Source organism: Aristolochia californica, unplaced genomic scaffold (genome assembly GCF_029961685.1).
Source record: "Aristolochia californica isolate CCGP_79_NKW_82.1479 unplaced genomic scaffold, dmAriCali1.0.hap1 SCAF_3, whole genome shotgun sequence".
Lineage (NCBI taxonomy): Eukaryota > Viridiplantae > Streptophyta > Magnoliopsida > Piperales > Aristolochiaceae > Aristolochia > Aristolochia californica.
Window position 1 is genome coordinate 42,604,247 of NW_027181992.1, and position 17,050 is coordinate 42,621,296.

Below are 17,050 nucleotides of genomic sequence, written 5' to 3' on the forward strand. Positions count from 1 at the left end.
TACCACATTTAAAGGAAACTTCTTAATAATGGGTCTTAACTAAAAAAATGAAGGTGACTAACATGCTCCTCTGGGCATGGAGGTCATGGGTCGAAAGTGATGTCAACCAAACCGTCTCATCTTTGTCTTCCTCCTTTCCCCTACTCCACGCCTATTTCAACAAACTCTGTAAATCGTAAATCAACACGACCACAAAATCTTTTCTTCTCCTCCTTCATGTGTCTTGCTTTAAACTTGGTCAAAATCGTTCCCTACAGGACCTCTCTCATCCAAAATCCTGTTGATAGAAAACACAAGCTTCTTTGCTAAACTCGATCAATTTTTTCACATACAACATCTCAAATTCTTTTTTTCATCAAAAGAAGAGAAATTAGAATTGATGGACAATTAGAACGGTCACTCTATTACTACATTTAAAGGAAACCTCTTAATAATGGGTCTTAACTAAAAAGGAAGGTGACTAACATGCTCCCTTAGCATGGAGGTCATGGGTCGAAAGTGATGTCGACCAAACCGTCCCATCTTTGTATTCCTCTTTTCCCCCTCTCCACGCCTACTTCAACAAACTCCTTAAATCCTAAATCAACACTACCACAAAATCTTTTCATCTCCTCCATTCGTTTGTCTCGCTTTAAATTTGGTCAGAATCGTTCCCTACAGGTACACTCTCCCATCCCATGGGACGTCCTTATCACCCCCGTTCTGAATTGTCAATGGCGGAGGCGGAGAGCTGGACCCCTCTCCCTGCCACTCGATCAAGTACCTGCCACAAAGACGAATCGTCTTGTTTGAGAATTGAGATTCTTTATACTCCTCATTTCTGTTCCATCGTTGTATTCCTGTTTGAATTATGACGGTCGTTTTAAACAATGATAGAGCAATTCAGTAATCTGTCATTCATTTATAAGTGGCCGGAATCATTTGGAGGCGGAAAACTGGTTTCCGTCCATGGTTTTGTCGCCAACTTCTGCTGAACCGGTTTTCCATTAAAAAAGAAAAAAAAGATTCTCGAACTTCTAAGTCTCACGACATTTTGCGAAGACGAAATAAAATAAGTTCTCCCGAGTCACCACACAATGAACTTATCACGAGAGTTCTTTACAGTCAGGACAGAAGACGAGAAATTCAAGTCTACCAACGAGACAATATGAAAAAGTCGCGCACGTCAAGATCGAATCTTTGAGGGAGAAGAATCGAGAGATATCCAAAAAAGTAAAAAACAGAGAATCATCTCTTGGAGACAAAAACTCGTGTCATGATACACGTGTGCACCGTAGATTCGTTTAAGGAGCTTTCAGCGTTCCCTTGGGCCCACCGTCCCCATCATCCTTACTGGATAATATCCTCTCTCACCCTTTTAGTTTTCCCTTATAAATTAAGCTACCTTCCTCGTCCTTGATCTGCTGCGTATTCTACCATCTCGTTTTACTTGATTTGAGAAAGCTGTTAACTGCACGATGTTGGGAGTGTTCAGCAGCGCGGTGGTGACGCCACCGGACGAGCTTGTCGCCGCCGGGAGCCGTACGCCGTCGCCGAAGACGACGGCTGCTCTTTTAATCAGCCGTTATCTGGAACATCACTGCGCCGCCGTCTCCGTAAGCATCGGCAGCGTCGGTCAATTTGCTTACACGCACGAGAATGAGTCCTTCTTAAAACCGAGGTAAAGTTGAGTCATAAGTGCTTTCTTCCATAAACATCTGCTGTTTCTTCTGTTTTTTTATCTTTCTCCGTCCGGGCGGCTCTCCCTTTAATTGGTCAGATATCATCTCCGACTAGGAGAGATTGTCTTAACGGATTTTTCAGAAGAACTTGCCGTTGCCCGGCTGTTTGATTTGATTTGATAGTTTTTTTCCTGAAGATGAGAAAAAGAAAATCAATTTCCCCACTTTACTGGACTTTTTTCTTCTCTAAGTAGAAGGGAAAAGGTGGCAGGTTTATGGGGTTTCTATGCCACAATTTTTCCTGTTTGCTTTCCGATTTGGATGATCTACTGGATACACGAAGTATATGACAAATGATACTTGCAGGTCATTTGCTGTCAAGGACGAGATATTCTGCTTGTTTGAAGGGGCCCTCGACAATCTGGGGAGCTTGAGGCTGCAATACGGTCTGTCGAAGACGGCAAACGAAGCCATTCTGATGATCGAGGCGTACAAGGCCCTCCGAGACCGGGCGCCGTACCCAGCAAGCCATGTCGTCGGCCATCTGAGTGGGAGCTTCGCCTTTGTCCTCTTCGATAAGTCCACTTCCACATTATTTGTGGCTTCTGTAAGTAACCTGAGGCACTTCTCTAGTTAGTCTGGATCTGGGTGTTAACCTGTCTCTTCCTCCAATTACTTAAAAAATTGGTAACTGAGAGGTGATGCGTTGCGATGATAGGATCAATACGGGAAGGTCCAACTCTTCTGGGGAATCACAGCCGATGGATCTGTCGCTTTTGCCGATGATGCCGAGCTGCTCAGAGGAGCATGTGGCAAGTCGCTTGCACCTTTCCCTCAAGGTAAAGCGTCATCTTATCTTTTTCCTTTACTCGGAATTCTCGGATGAGTTGAATAATTTGTGGGTTTCGTCTCCTGGACGTGTCTTCTTTTAGCTAATTACTTCTTGAAAAGGGAGACGATACCTGGTAGATAAGTTGTCACAAATCATAGCTGATAATCTCATCTCCCAACAATTTTTAGTTGTTTCTCCAATTCCAATAATCTCAACATTTTATAAATGCAACGTTCGGAAGCGAATATGAAGTTCGATTGTGTGACAGGCTGCTTCTTCTCGACTGCCATGGGAGAACTGATCAGCTACGAGAACCCCAAAAACAAGGTCACCGCCGTCCCCGCAGGGGAGGAAGAGATATGTGGCGCCACTTTCAAGGTAAACTATCACTGACTGACTTCGCCTCTGATGAAACTTTAATGGTGGGGAAGTTCCGTAAGCTATGGAATGGCATCAGAAAGTCATCTTCGTCATGGTGAATCACCTCAGTGTCCATCAAGATGACGAAGTTGAGGTTCATAGTCGGCATCCCTGAAATTCATGGTGAACCTTGGTATGGATTCGATTACAAGTTCTAACATTTATCTTTTCGTTTTTCGATGCGAAAAAACAGGTGGAACCAGCGCCAGTTTTTGCAAGCACTCGGTAGGAATAAGACATAAGTAGAAAGCGACGAGGTGTCTAGTTGCGTCTGTAAATAAAAAATGAAGATAAGAGTGTGTCGGAGACGGAGAAGAAGAAAGAGGAGAAAGAGAGAGAAAGAGAAAGAGAAAGAGAGAGAAAAAGTGAGGCCTGGTGTTGTTACCCACTGGCGTTACTCCTCCAGTCATGTAAACATATGTCACGCTCCATGTATGAGCTTTTCCTGTGAAACTAAAATAAGCTTTGTGTCGGTGTTGCCCGTTACGGCCTGCACGAAGGGTTGACTCACCCTTAAACAAACGAACTCAGGTTTCCAAGAATTAGGGGTAGCAGAATCGAGTTCAAACCTCCATATATTTAAATTGGCCTTGATTTAAATATTTTAGCTTTGAACCTAAAATTGGAATCAAGTTTGAGTTCAATAATTTTAATGGAGTTCGATTTTGAGCCAGTTTGCATTTCAGCCTATATTTAAAATTGTGTGATTCATATTACTTTATGAATATTGTGGTTATTACTTAATTATTCAAATGTAAACAAAAATATGACACCAAAATAATTGACTAAAATTAATGTCAATTATTAATACCTTATATTTAGGTCAACAAAAAATATATATAAAAAATCAAGTATGCAAGAGAAATTATTATAAATATGCATTTATACATTCATATATAAATGTAAAATTAGTTAATCATATGAATTAAATGAAAAATGGCATAAAAACAAATATATTTATTTTTTAGTTATTAAAATATCTATGAAATGTATCCACTAGTCAATGTGAGATGGCATGGAGGTCATTTCCCAAAAATCTAAATTTAGATCGTGAGTTTAAATCCCGACGACTCAATTGTGCGGCTTGGAACAACCGAGTCGCATCCATCCTAGTCTGAACCAACTCATTCTCAACCTCCAGCCAAGAGTTACGCCCTACATCGACCACCGTCATAATCGATGTTGGCGCGCCTACTGCAGGCCTTGGCTATGTTCCAACTCCAAAGGACGACGCGCATGAAAATCTATGACCGTCAACGACCAACGCTCAACCATGATTTGAAGAACTTGATGATAGAGTCCTAGTCAGGTTTGTTACCCTCAACGGAGACGATTGTCAACCACGATGACACAACACCTTTCCCAAAATTCTAAAACACACAAAAAGATAGGTCATGATAAGAAAATCTCAGAAAATCGCCATATATTCCACACGAGAGTATCTCCCTCGTTTGAAATATCCACCTCCACTCTTCAAGCTTGTTGATGCTACAATATAAATCACCTTGCCCCTACCGCATCTCCATCAACCGGACTACCAAAATGAAAAGACATTCCCAACCAGCATCCTCTGCAACGGAATTCAGCCTATCCACGAATAAATGACAAGCCTCCTTTTTCAATTATATGTTGGAAGATGGGCCCAAGCCCACATGATCAAGGAAGGCCCACATATCCAAATATGTTAAAAGAGGGCCCAAACCCATAAGATATGGACCCACCATGATTACACGAGCTGGTGGGATTCACCATGATCACGCGAGGTAGCATGATGAGTCTTACAAAATAAGAAGTCTTACAAAGCCAAAATTATTATGGAAGCAGGTCTCACAAAAAAGTTTCAGTTTAAAGGTGTTTTAGTTATGTTAGTCTTCTATTTATATTAAGTTATTTAATTATACTAGGACTTATCTTTAAGTGTTAGAGTTTAAGTGTAATTGAGACAAAGGTAGTTTAGTTGTAATTGGACTCTACTACTTTCATCTATTATAAATAGGGGTTCATGTACTCTAATTACATCAAGTCAATGAAGTTTTTCTCTTTTCCATAAATTCAACATGGTATCAAAGCAGGTTCTGTGAGTTGACTTGGCCAACCCATAGAGATACTGTGATCCTTTTCTGATTTATTATCTCTAACAGTTTAAATTTGTATTATCTTTTATCTCTCTTTTTAGTCTCTATACCTATCATTTTATTTGCATTTTAACCTTTATACTGAGCTTTTTATATTTCATATTATATATTGACATAATGATATTCGAGTCTACTTTCCAAAAAAAAATGAATTTTGGTAATTGGAGTTTTATACAAAGAGAAATCAATATTTGATGTAGCAAATGTCAAATTGCAAGAGAGGTTTGAATAACAGCAGAAGGCTTCAACTTTCAAGCCATTTTATGCTATCAAGAAAAAAACTTTATATGAAGAATTATAAATCAAAAAAAAAGATTTGCATTACCCACTTATCACCCATTTCTACCTTTGAGAGTCGGTGCCTGGGTGGGGACACCATGATGGAAGAGCTTATTACTATATTTATGTTATTTGGTTCAAGTTGGGATCAATGCCATTACCTCCCAGCTTGAGGGGGAGAAGTACAAGAATTACAAGAATTTTTTTTTTTATTCCATATGTTGTGGTAAATTTTATGTGACTATTGATTTTCAAGATTCCATTAATTTAACTCATGGAGAAAAAGGGAGAGAAACCCATTGGGAGAAAACTAGAGGGACAAGAGGTTATGAACTTGATATCCTAGCCTTCCCCCTGAAGCTCTATTTATAGATTAATGAAATTACATAATTACAATAATACCCTTGAACTTAGGGTTTAGGGTTTAGGATTTTAACCCTGAAACTTTAACTTAATTACATCAATGCCATCTCTATGAGATGACTCTTTATTCACCATCCTGCCATCATTGTATGTGGGCTTATGGACCTTCTCCTTGATCTGTGGGCCTTGAGCCCGTCTTCTATATCTCTTGGATATATCGGTCTCCCTTGGTCATATGGGCTTGGACCCATATTCTAATACACTTGGATATGTGGACGTTCCTTAGTCAAGTGGGCTTGGGCCCTATCTTCCAACACCCCCCCTCAATCTGGGTGTGAGAGAACAACATGAACTCCCAGCTTGTTGCAAATGATGTATAAAATATTTTTTGAATAAAATGGCACATATTCCAATATGACTTCATCTTCCAACACGCCCCCTCATGCTGGTGCTCTCGTTCATGGGGCTCAACTGGCATAATATCAATGAGAGTAAATCACTCCTAGCCGCTAAGATATTGCTCCATACTCTAGTCTTAACTCATGCTGGATGTAGGGCACACTCCATCTTCTGTAGGTAGTGTGTCTATTGGCATTGCTCTGAAGTGTCCACCACCACCACTGTGTCCCTCCACTGGACAATGACTCTCAAGTGATAGAGTAATATATGACATTAATGGGGAAAATAACATAAATGTAATAATAAGTTCCTCTGACATGGAATTCCAACTGTTGACATTTGATATTTTTTACAGGGTATGAAGTTCCTCTGTCATAGAATCCCAACCGCAAATATTTTTGATTTTTTTGACGGGGACAAATAAATAATGGTATAAGGCTACCTCTTCTTCAATAATAATGTCTCATCCAAAGAGACACAATAGCAACAATTGGAATGAGTTTGGGCCCATATAACACGAACCAAAATAATCCTTGTAAAATTGAACAGTGAAATAATTTATTGCAAATATCTGTACCAAATAATATGCTGACCAAGGAATAATCTGTCAATTCTTCAAAAATAATAGTCCAACCAGAGAAAAAATTTACCGAGTCGCGCCAAGTCAAATTGTAGATCAATATATCCGAGTCATGGAAGACACATATACCAAGGCAAAAACATAAGTTGCCCGAGTCAGATTGACCCAGACTCGAGTTTACCCAAACTAGGTTGGTCTGGGTTGACTCGGCATAATTGAAGAGAGCACCTCGGGTCGACAAGTTGGCTGGTTTGCTGGCTTGACTCGGGCGAGTCCGGGTTTCGGCAGAACATGAGTGGGATGGCATGGCTTTGATTTAATTCAAGTTTCCTAAGTTAGGAAACTTGAATAAGGCAACAATGCCTTCTTCCCCGACCGAATAGCGCAGGAGACCAAGATGACAGGGAGGTATCGTGGCTACAATCAGAAAGTTTCTGGAAAAAGGAAACAGTAGCTGGTTCGAAATAAGAACTCCGTCGACTATGGAATGGCAGAAGAGTTTCCGAAGACAGATTAGTGATTAGTGATCTATTCGAAATTAGGAAGATAAAAATTTTTTGGAAGTTCATTGGATCACGAATCTTAGTATGTAAATGCCAGCGGCAATAGAAAAAAACTCTTACTCTGCTGCTCCCTAACGACTACTGCAAAATAGAGAAGATACCAAGAAGCAAAGTGATATGATTAGCAACAGATAGCAGCAACACCAACAAGATAAACTTCGAGTGCTTATGGGAAGATAATCTTTGCTACTACAATGTTCCTTTAAAAAAAAAACAGTGAAGAAAGCAAAATCTGAAGCTAAGCCAACGCCATAGCAAATAACTCAATACAACAACATATATAAGCCATTAATTCAAGGAAGATTATTGAAAGGAAAACACATGAGAGGCAGTATGCTGGCTAAACTTGCCGTTGAGCAATCTGTCCGTCGGAGCAGGTCTACTAGAGAAAAAATAACAACAATATGAAGAAAAAACTAAGCAATAATATGAGCAAAAGAAAAAAAAGTTTTGATGGGTTTTGTATCCTGAAAAACTATAGATGTGAGTCCTGAATATTAAGGCTCTGATACCATGTTGATTTTCAGGACTCCATGAATTTAGCTCATGGAGAAAAAGGGAGAGAGAAACCCATTGAGAGAAAACTAGAGGAAGAAGAGGTTATAGACTTGATATCCTAACCCTCCCCCTGAAACTCTATTTATAGATTAATGAAACTATTGTATTACGATAATACTCTTGAACTTAGGGTTTAGGATTTAGGGTTTTAACCATATTGCTATCATTGTATGTGGGCTTATGGGCCTTTTCCTTGATATGTGGGCCTTGAGACTGTCTTCTATATCTCTTGGATACATGGGTCTTCCTTGGTCTTATGGGCTTGGGCCCATCTTCTAATATACTTGGATATATGTGTCTTCCTTGGTCGTATGGGCTTGGGCCCAATCTTCCAACAGTGACCAAAATATTCAAGAAAGGGGGAGCACCAAAATTGAAGCTTTTGCATCTAAGAAGAAATTTTTGCAGCAAAGAAAATTGTAGACCAAGAATCCTGACTCGCAATAATAATTGTGGTAATTATTGGTGATACCTGACTCTGCTCGACTCGATTCTATTTGTCCGGTTGGATTATTATTTTGAGGTGTTCACAACATATTCCTTGCCCAACATATTATTTGGTGCAAATACTCGCATCAAATTATTTCGTGGGGTCCTTTTACAAAGAATATTATTATTTTAGTTCATGTTATATGGGCTCAGGCCCATTTCAGCTAAAACTATTGTGTCTCTTTGGATGAGACATTATTATTCAAGAAGGACTTCTCAGTTGCTAATTTTTATCACATTGGCTATTCTGATGGATGATGAAAGCCAATCTAGCCCTATAATATTATCTTCTAAGTAATCACCCATTACCCCCCTTAATTGGCATTTATTACTCCTACCACTTGAGAGTCGGTGTCTCAGTTTGGGGCATGGTAATGGAGGAGTTTTATTACACTTCTGAGTATTATGTATAGACCACTAACTACAAAAGATAGAAGTCTGGCCTACATTCAGCATGGGTTATGACTGGAGTATGGAGCAATGTTATACAACTTGGAGTGATTTTACTCTCACTTATCTTATGCCAGTTGAGCCTCATGGAAGAGACCACCAGTGTGAGGGAGAGAGTTGGAAGATATGGAGGATTGTCATTTCATACTAGAATATCCTATACACCATTTGCAGCAAGCTGGGAGTTCATGATGTTCTCTCACCCCCAGCTTGAGGGGGAGTGTTGGAAGATGGGCCCAAGCCCATAAGATATGGAGCCACCATGATCACACAAGCTGGTGGGACCCACATGATAACGTGAGGTGGCATGATAAGTCTTACACAATAAGAAGTCTTACATAGCCAAAATTATTATGGAAGCATATCTCACTATAAAGTTTCAGTTTAAAAGTATTTTATTTATGTTAGTCTTCTATTTATATTGAGTTATTTAATTATATTTAATTATGCTAGGACTTATCTTTAATTGTAATTGGACTCTACTACTTTTTTCTATTATAAATAGGGGTTCATGTACTTGATTACATCAAGTCAATGAAGTTTTTCTCTTTTTTCATAAATTTAACATAATGCAAACACCTTGGAACAAAAGCCCACTTAAATGGTCCTTCTCCCCTCTTCTATTCAAGTTCTCTTCATCTTTTAAAATCACATTCCCACCAAAGAGGCATCACGCCCACCTACCGCAACTAAATTCTAGATAGAAAACGTTAAAAAAATTCAAAAAGGTCATCAACGCATGATCTAGTGACAATTTGTTTTAGTCAAGTAGAAGAGCAGTCTACAAGATTGGGTGACGGGAAAGAGACGATAGGATGAAACTAGAAATTGAAAATTTGAGAGAGGAAAAAATTCTAACGGAAGGGGGAGAAGCTAGGTACGAAAACAATGACTGGTGAGGAAGACGAGTGCTGTAAGCTGCTAGCTACGAACTGGTGAGAAGCAGCATGTACGAAAACGACAACCATTGACATTATGACAGGTGCACACAACTCTTGGAAATGCTGGTTTGCGTCTGTAAAAAATTCGGGAGATGGAAATGTTTCGCATCTGATCCCGAGTCCCAACACCTGACCAAGGGTTTAAATAAACGAGCCGATTTGCAAGCTCACGAACTTAACAGAGCTCATTCGGGTTCATCTCGTTCACTTAAACGAGTTGAAAACCGATTTTAAATTTGATTCGAGATTGGGTTTATTCGAATCGAACCGAGCTGGAACCGAACTAAGCTTGAGCTATTCGCGAACTGGCTCGGTTCGATGCCACCCCTACCAAGAATGTAAGTAACAAAGATGGCATGGAAGATTCTAGATTAAGGATTAGAAAAAAAGGTAGATGACTTTACAAGGGAATCGCTTCATTCTATACCTTGTTAATTGCATTAAAATCATCATTGTTAATTAATTATTAGTTTAATTAAGTAATTAATTATGTTATATTATTAATTATTATATATATATATATGTATATGTATATATATATATAATTAAGTCCATTGTAGTTCACTTATTTTTAAAATATATTTACTTATTATTAGTTAATTGGTTTTACTTAATAATTAAATTATACGTAATTAATTAAATTTTAAATTATCCATGCAATAGTTTCATTATATGATAATTGATTCAAATTTATTTATTATTTATTAAACTCAATGATAGATTTATTAAATAATAATGAGGCATTATTATTTAATTTTCATATGTTGAAAGATGAGCCTAAGCCTACACGACCAAAGAAGGCCCACACGTCCAAGTGTGTGGAAGATGGGCTCAAGCCCATAAGCTCACACAGTCGTGGTATTATGGTAAATAAAGAGTCATTTAATAAAAATAGCATTGATGTAATTAGTTTATGATTTAAGTTTCTTATTCGTTCTTACTAGGGTGAAAGATATTCTTGCAATATTAGTAATTTTGATATCTATAAATACAACTTAAGGGGGAGGGTTTGGACAAGTCCTTTACCCCTAATCTTCCTCCTCTTTTTTCCAAATTCATCGCTCTTCCTCTTCTCCTCCTAAAACCTTCTCTTTACAACTTTTCTTCTTCTTCTAACACTTTAATCCTCTTCTACTGTGATTATACATCATGGAATCCTAAATTTCAACATCATAATTAGTTGTTAATCATTAATTTAAGTGTTTAATCAACTTGCTCCCATCATTATAATTTGATTATTTAGTTATTATTTACTTATAATAGTTACAATTAGTTACATATATTTTATTTAATTAAATTATAGTTTAATCATGTATTCTCACTAAATTATATTGTCACTAATTCCATAAAATAAAATAATAGGCTAATTAACTATTAATAAGTTTTAATTAACTAAATTATAAAAATTTATTGCATAGTATAGTTAACTATAGATTACATAACAAATTTAATATTATAATTAATCAGTAACAGTTCCTTATTTGTAGTTAATCATTAATAAACTAATTATCTAATTATTCACCACTCGAGATATAGTGTAAATTCATTATTTAAGCTATTATTTAATTATTTAAAATATAAATATATTTTATGTTTAATTAATTGTAGTTAGACCATGGAATATTCTTAGAAAATTATATTATCATTGATTAAATTATAGCTTATTTATTATTTATTAAATTAAATAGATTAATTTACTATATTGATGTTTAATTAACTAAAATTGTAATAAATCTATTATGCACTATCATTAAGTATACCTTACATAATAATTAAACAATATAGTTGATTACTTAATTGGCATTATCAGTTGTTAATTATTAATCAAAAAATTATTTAATTAATTCATCTCCTCTAGCGACTTTATGATTTGATTATTTATGATAATTATTTAATCATTATAATAACTATTATTTAAACATTTTTTAATTAAATTACATTTGGATTATGTATTATCAATAAATTATATTCTCATTAATATTTATTATTTATTGAATTAAATAATATATTAATTACCTATTAACGAGGTTTAATTAGCTAAATTATAAAAAAATTATTGTGGTTTTAATTAAATTAAAGATAACATAACAAATTAAACATTACAATTAGTTAGTTAATTATCATAATAAGTATTTAATTATTAATCAACTATTACAAATTAATCATCGTAAAGTCATTGAAGTGACTAGTAAACAATTACGTTAATATTAATTAAAAAATAATCAACCCTAGGCTAGTTGATGGTGTTGGTTCCCCCTCCCCCAACCTTGGTGCACCCCAACCCTAGTCGAGGGTCATGGTAGCTCCCACCACCCCAATATACCCAACTCTCACGCCCTCCCCCTTGTACTCTCCTCCTACCAGCAAAGTTATTTCGTCCACATAAATTTAGTTGGCAAAGACATTTTCTTATATAGTGTTCACTAAAATGTGGTATATTAGTATTATCAATATAAAGAATATATTGATTCTTATACTATTTATTTATCAATTTCATTTTAATAAACGGTAAACAATGGTCAAATAAAATTACTCAAACTAACCCTGAACATCAACTTCTAATCCCAAACTCAGGAAATGCTTAAGGTTGGAAAACAATCTTATCCCCACCCTATGTTCCTTTCCCTTGATCCCATCAATGCCTCGTTCAATTACGATCAGTTTTGGATTTTTAGAAGCCCAACTCCGACTTCCAAAACTTACCTTGCAAAAAAAAAAAAAAAAAAAAAAAATCACGAAGGAAGATAAATCTAGTTGAACCTCCTTGTTTCCCTTTGCCTCAATCCCATTCTCATCTAAAACCAACCCTAGCCCCAAACCCAACTCTAAACTTGACTTAAAAAACATTGGAAGTTAGGAAGCTAAGTCCAACCCCACCCCATTTCCTTTTCCTACGACCCTTTGCTTGCCTTGTAGGTCAAGTTTTCAAAAACCCAACTCTGATTCCCAATCTCGAACCTTTACCCCCATTGAAAATCTTGAACCAAGAATTGGAAAATCTACCCCAACCTACCCTATTTTATTTTCCCTCGACCCTGTTCTCACCCAAAAACCCAACCACGACTCCAAGCCCAACCTTTAAACTAGACCTAAAAAATTATGAGTTAGTGTTGGAATATGGGACCAAGGATGACCCGTACATCCAAGTGAGTTAGAAGATAGATTCAAACCCATAAGACGAAGGAAGGCCCACACATCCAAGAGATGTGGAAGATGGGCTCAAGGCCAAAAAATTAAGGAGAAGGCCCACATGCCCATACAATGATAGTAGGAGGGTAAATAAATAGTCATCTTATAAGAGATAGCATAATTGTAATATTATAGTTCCAGGGCATAACTGAAAATCAACAATTTGAAAACCAACCCTGTTTGGTCTCTCCTTTGTTGGTCCAGGTGGATTCTCAAGAAGGGGGTGAATTGAGGATTGTAAATTAATATTTTACTTAAGGTGTGAAAATATAAAACATGCAAGCATGAAAACTCAAAAGTAAAACATTCACACACCACAAAAATAGCACAATTTTTTTTTGTTATCGATGTTCCCCTATTGGAATTCACCGCCCAAGAACCTTTGGTTGAAAAATTCCACTATTTTAGCTGTAATAGTTGGAATTTACATCAAAGAGATTCCAACTCTCTTTAAGCCATGTGTAGCTCAAATACATGCTTTTATAATCAACCGCCCCAAGAGATTGGCTAGATTCTAGCTCTAGCTAGACCCTTTCTATCTATATTACATTAGGCTCTAGATGAAACTTTCACAAGACAAAAATACAAAGAAAGAATAAACAACCTAAACCCTTGACACTTGGAGAGTACTCTCTCCTTGAGAAATCCAAGATTCCAGTTTTGTAGCATAATGTAAATGTAGGAGTTTGTCTGATGTAGATGTGAAGGAGAGATTTTGAGAAGAAACAATTGGATTTTCAAGACTATGGGCTCACTCTTTCTTACAAAAGCACTTCAAGAAGATTTTCAAGGATTTGAGAATAAAAGGCTCATGAATATGCCAATAAAGGCTCATTAACTTCTCAATGGGAGGATTAGTGGGGGGTTTATAGGTTCACCAAGCCAAACTAGTTAGTTTTTGCCCATTTGCCAAAATAAGTATTTACACTGATCTATCAGTTTGTAAAGTGGTTGTTCAATCAATCGAGTGTAACGGCTATTTTTCTGTCAAAACGTGTTTTATTGATTGATGGTATGATCGACCAATATCTTCTTGTTGGGTCTGATATTTTAACTTGACCAATCAATGCCAAGGTATGATCAATCAATCAAAATTCCCTCTGGCAGTGCATTATAAGTCTGATCGATTAGTGAACTTCCCATGATCGATCACGCTTTATGTCTTTGACTGGCAAAGTTCTTTATAATCAATCAGTCATGTAGGTTGGTCGATCAATAAGTATAAATTTTACTTACTTGGGCAGTATTGATCAATTAGTCCAAGGAAAGAGAGCATGTGGGAAAAAAGGAGGAAGATTGGGGTTATGACTTCTCCTAACCCTCCCCTTAAGATTTATTTAAAGATGTTAAAAATACCAATATTAAGAGTATACCCTTCACCCTAATAAGAGTGAATAAGACATAAAAAACATAAACTAATTAAATCAATGAACTTCAACTTATTCACATCTCCCAACACATTTCATGTCAATCTGATATTTATTTAAGGAGATATTTGCATTTGAGTCGACAAGGGTCCAACTACAGAAAAATAAAAGTAAAAGGTCATAAAAGATTCAATAAATAATCTTTTTATGTCAAATTAACTATCAGTTTAAATTTCTTTGAGACGAGTTTCTTGAGAAACAAACCGTTTGTGATTATGAGCTATATTTTTTGAGATATCAACGTTAGAAGTGACAAAGGTCAATTCTACCAAAAATCTCTCTTCCTATTTTCTCTCCTATTATCTCTCCATGCATTGACGGGAATTGACTTTCATGTTCTCCTAAAATCTGATTTTTTAGACAAATTTCTCTTATAATTAGAGAGTTTTAGTTAGAATTAATTACTCCATGATATGCTCATTCAAGATATGCAGTATCTTACTTTAATGTTGTTTTCAAGTTGTGTTTTTGTTACTTGGTTGTGTATCTTTTGCATACTTAACTCCGAAAGATTATGGTCATCCAAAAAAAGTTATACTTGGTCAAATTTTTTAAGTTCTACCATTATAATCTCCCCTAGTTTTGTTTTTTTTTTTAAAGGTCTATTTGGAAGTATAAGTGTTACACAGTCGCCTCATTCCAGTTAAAGTTGTTTTCTTCTAGTATTTCTTTAGTTTATCGTCTTTTGCTTTTATCACTATAGAGCAATGCCTAGACCCACTACTATTGTTGTGCCCTAAAGTTGGGCCATTTTTCCACTTTAAAATTGAGTAGAGTGCGTTTTAGACTATAACTATTTTGATTGATTTATGGAGCTTTGTTGTACATCTAGAAGTGATTTTATTCTCCCACATAGTGTTTTGTCCAATCTAGGTATATATATCAATTTTATCCCTAGCTTGAGGGGGAAAAGTAGATAAAAAAGTAAAAGAAAGAGATATTTTGTTCCATATGTTGTGATAATTTTTGTGTGACCAAAATATTCAAGAAAGGGAGAGAACAAAGTATGAAAAATTTTGCATCTATAAAGAATTTTTTCAGCAAAAGAAGATTGAAGACAAAAAAAAATTTTCTTTGCGAGTTGAAGTTATAAACTCCAACTTGAGGGGGAGTGTTGAAGAGCAGGTATGAAAAATTCTTACATGACTCACAACAAGCAATCTCAAAAAGCCAAAATTATTATGGTGGAGTCTTATAGGAGTCTCACAGGAGGAAGTCTCACAGAAGAGTTTCAGTTATAGGTGTTTTAGTTATGTTAGTCTTTTATTTATGTTCAATTGTTCAATTATTTTAGGACTTATCTTTTAGTGTTTAACTTAGGGTGTAACACGGACAAGGGTAGTTAAATTGTAATTGGATTCTACTTATTTCCTCTATTGTAAATAGAAGCTTATATACTAAAATTACATCAAATTAGTGAATTTTTTTTATTTTCCAGAAATTCAACACAATAGGTGGAAGGCTAGGCTTAGGGTTGCTAGAATAAGTGAAGTGTGGGCTGGTTTACTGTACTAGAATAATTTCATTGTATAAGCTTCTATTTATAATATAGGAAACAAGTAGAATCCAATTATAATTAAACTACTTTTGTAACAATTACACCCAAAGTTAGACACAAAAAGATAGGTCCTAGAACAATTGAACTACTGAACATAAATAGAAGAGTAACATAACTAAAATATTTTTAACAGAGACTCTTCTGTCAGACCTCCTCCTGTGAGACTCCTGTAAAACTGGGTCATATTAATTCTAGCTTTGTGAGACTTCTTATTATGAGATTCATGTAAGAATCTTCCAAATCTACTCTTCAACAATCCAAATTAAGAGTAATCCGATTGGAGGCCTGCTCTACCTGCGAAGTTGGAACTGAGATGAGCCATCTTCCTTGCTTCCGATGGTGTCAATTCCTTACTCATTTTTGCACCATTAATAGTATTGTCATCCCTAGAGGTCAATAGTGCCACATTTCTCAACTACCTTTGTAAATACTTAGGCTATAGCAATCTTAATGGTTGGATCAACAAAGGGAGTTGAGTGAGATGACTGATAGGAGGGATGAGGTTTGGAAGGTCAAATGATCGAGTTTTTGCCTAGTTTTTTGGCACTTTACTTTTTCCTTCTAAGAGCAACTAGATCAGATTGACAAATAGTGTTGAGATCAAACGCAAGGTTTAGTGTATCAAGTTTCATAGGTTGATCAAGTAAGCAATGGGATGGTTGCCAAGAAAGAGAAATAGAGGAGATTCCTCCAGTTCTGTCATGGATACTTAAAGGGCCAGTTAGTACACTCTAAGTAAAAGCAAAAGTGAAAGTGGATTAACTTTCACTAGCCCAAAAGTGTTAGTGTGCGGTTTAGGAGGCGAGTGAAAGTGAATTACCTTATTATTTCACTTTCCCTTGCTCTCACATAAAATTACTGAAAGTGAAATTCAAGTCCCAACCATCTGATTTCACTTTCACTCTCACTCCCTCACTCTCTTGTCGTAGCTTCTCGCCCTTCTTCTCTCTCATTTTTTTCTCTTGCCCTGCTCCGACTGTCCCTTTCTCTCTGCTCACCATGCTCCCTGCCTTGTGGTCTATCTTTTCTCCATCCGCCGTCTCTCAAGCTCTTTCTCCATTTTCCCTCTTTTCACTCGGTTTCTCTTTTTGTTGTCACCCCCTCTCTCGAACCCTAAATTCCTATCATTCTCATCCTCTAGTTGCGCCCTCTTTCAAACATGAAAAAATTTCTTTCAACTCCACTCAGTCAAATTTCAGAAGCCTC

At 36.4% G+C, this 17,050-nt stretch overlaps 1 protein-coding gene across 1 annotated transcript; it reads left to right on the plus strand.

Annotated features, from left to right (window-relative positions):
* Positions 1-1,400: 1,400 nt before the first annotated feature.
* LOC137959203 (stem-specific protein TSJT1-like) lies at positions 1,401-3,412 on the plus strand. The gene is made up of 5 exons (XM_068806572.1): positions 1,401-1,660; positions 2,028-2,268; positions 2,380-2,500; positions 2,762-2,871; positions 3,107-3,412. Exons 1-5 carry the CDS (start codon positions 1,458-1,460, stop codon positions 3,140-3,142), a joined length of 711 nt encoding a protein of 236 aa, XP_068662673.1. The 5' UTR covers positions 1,401-1,457; the 3' UTR covers positions 3,143-3,412.
* The last annotated feature ends 13,638 nt before the right edge of the window (positions 3,413-17,050 follow it).

Excerpts from the sequence above, each read along its gene's own strand:
- LOC137959203 (XM_068806572.1), top strand. The coding sequence starts at position 1,458 with ATGTTGGGAGTGTTCAGCAGCGCGGTGGTGACGCCACCGGACGAGCTT. Across the intron at positions 2,269-2,379 it reads CCACATTATTTGTGGCTTCT|GATCAATACGGGAAGGTCCA; the intron begins GTAAGTAACCTG and ends TTGCGATGATAG. Across the intron at positions 2,501-2,761 it reads GCTTGCACCTTTCCCTCAAG|GCTGCTTCTTCTCGACTGCC; the intron begins GTAAAGCGTCAT and ends ATTGTGTGACAG.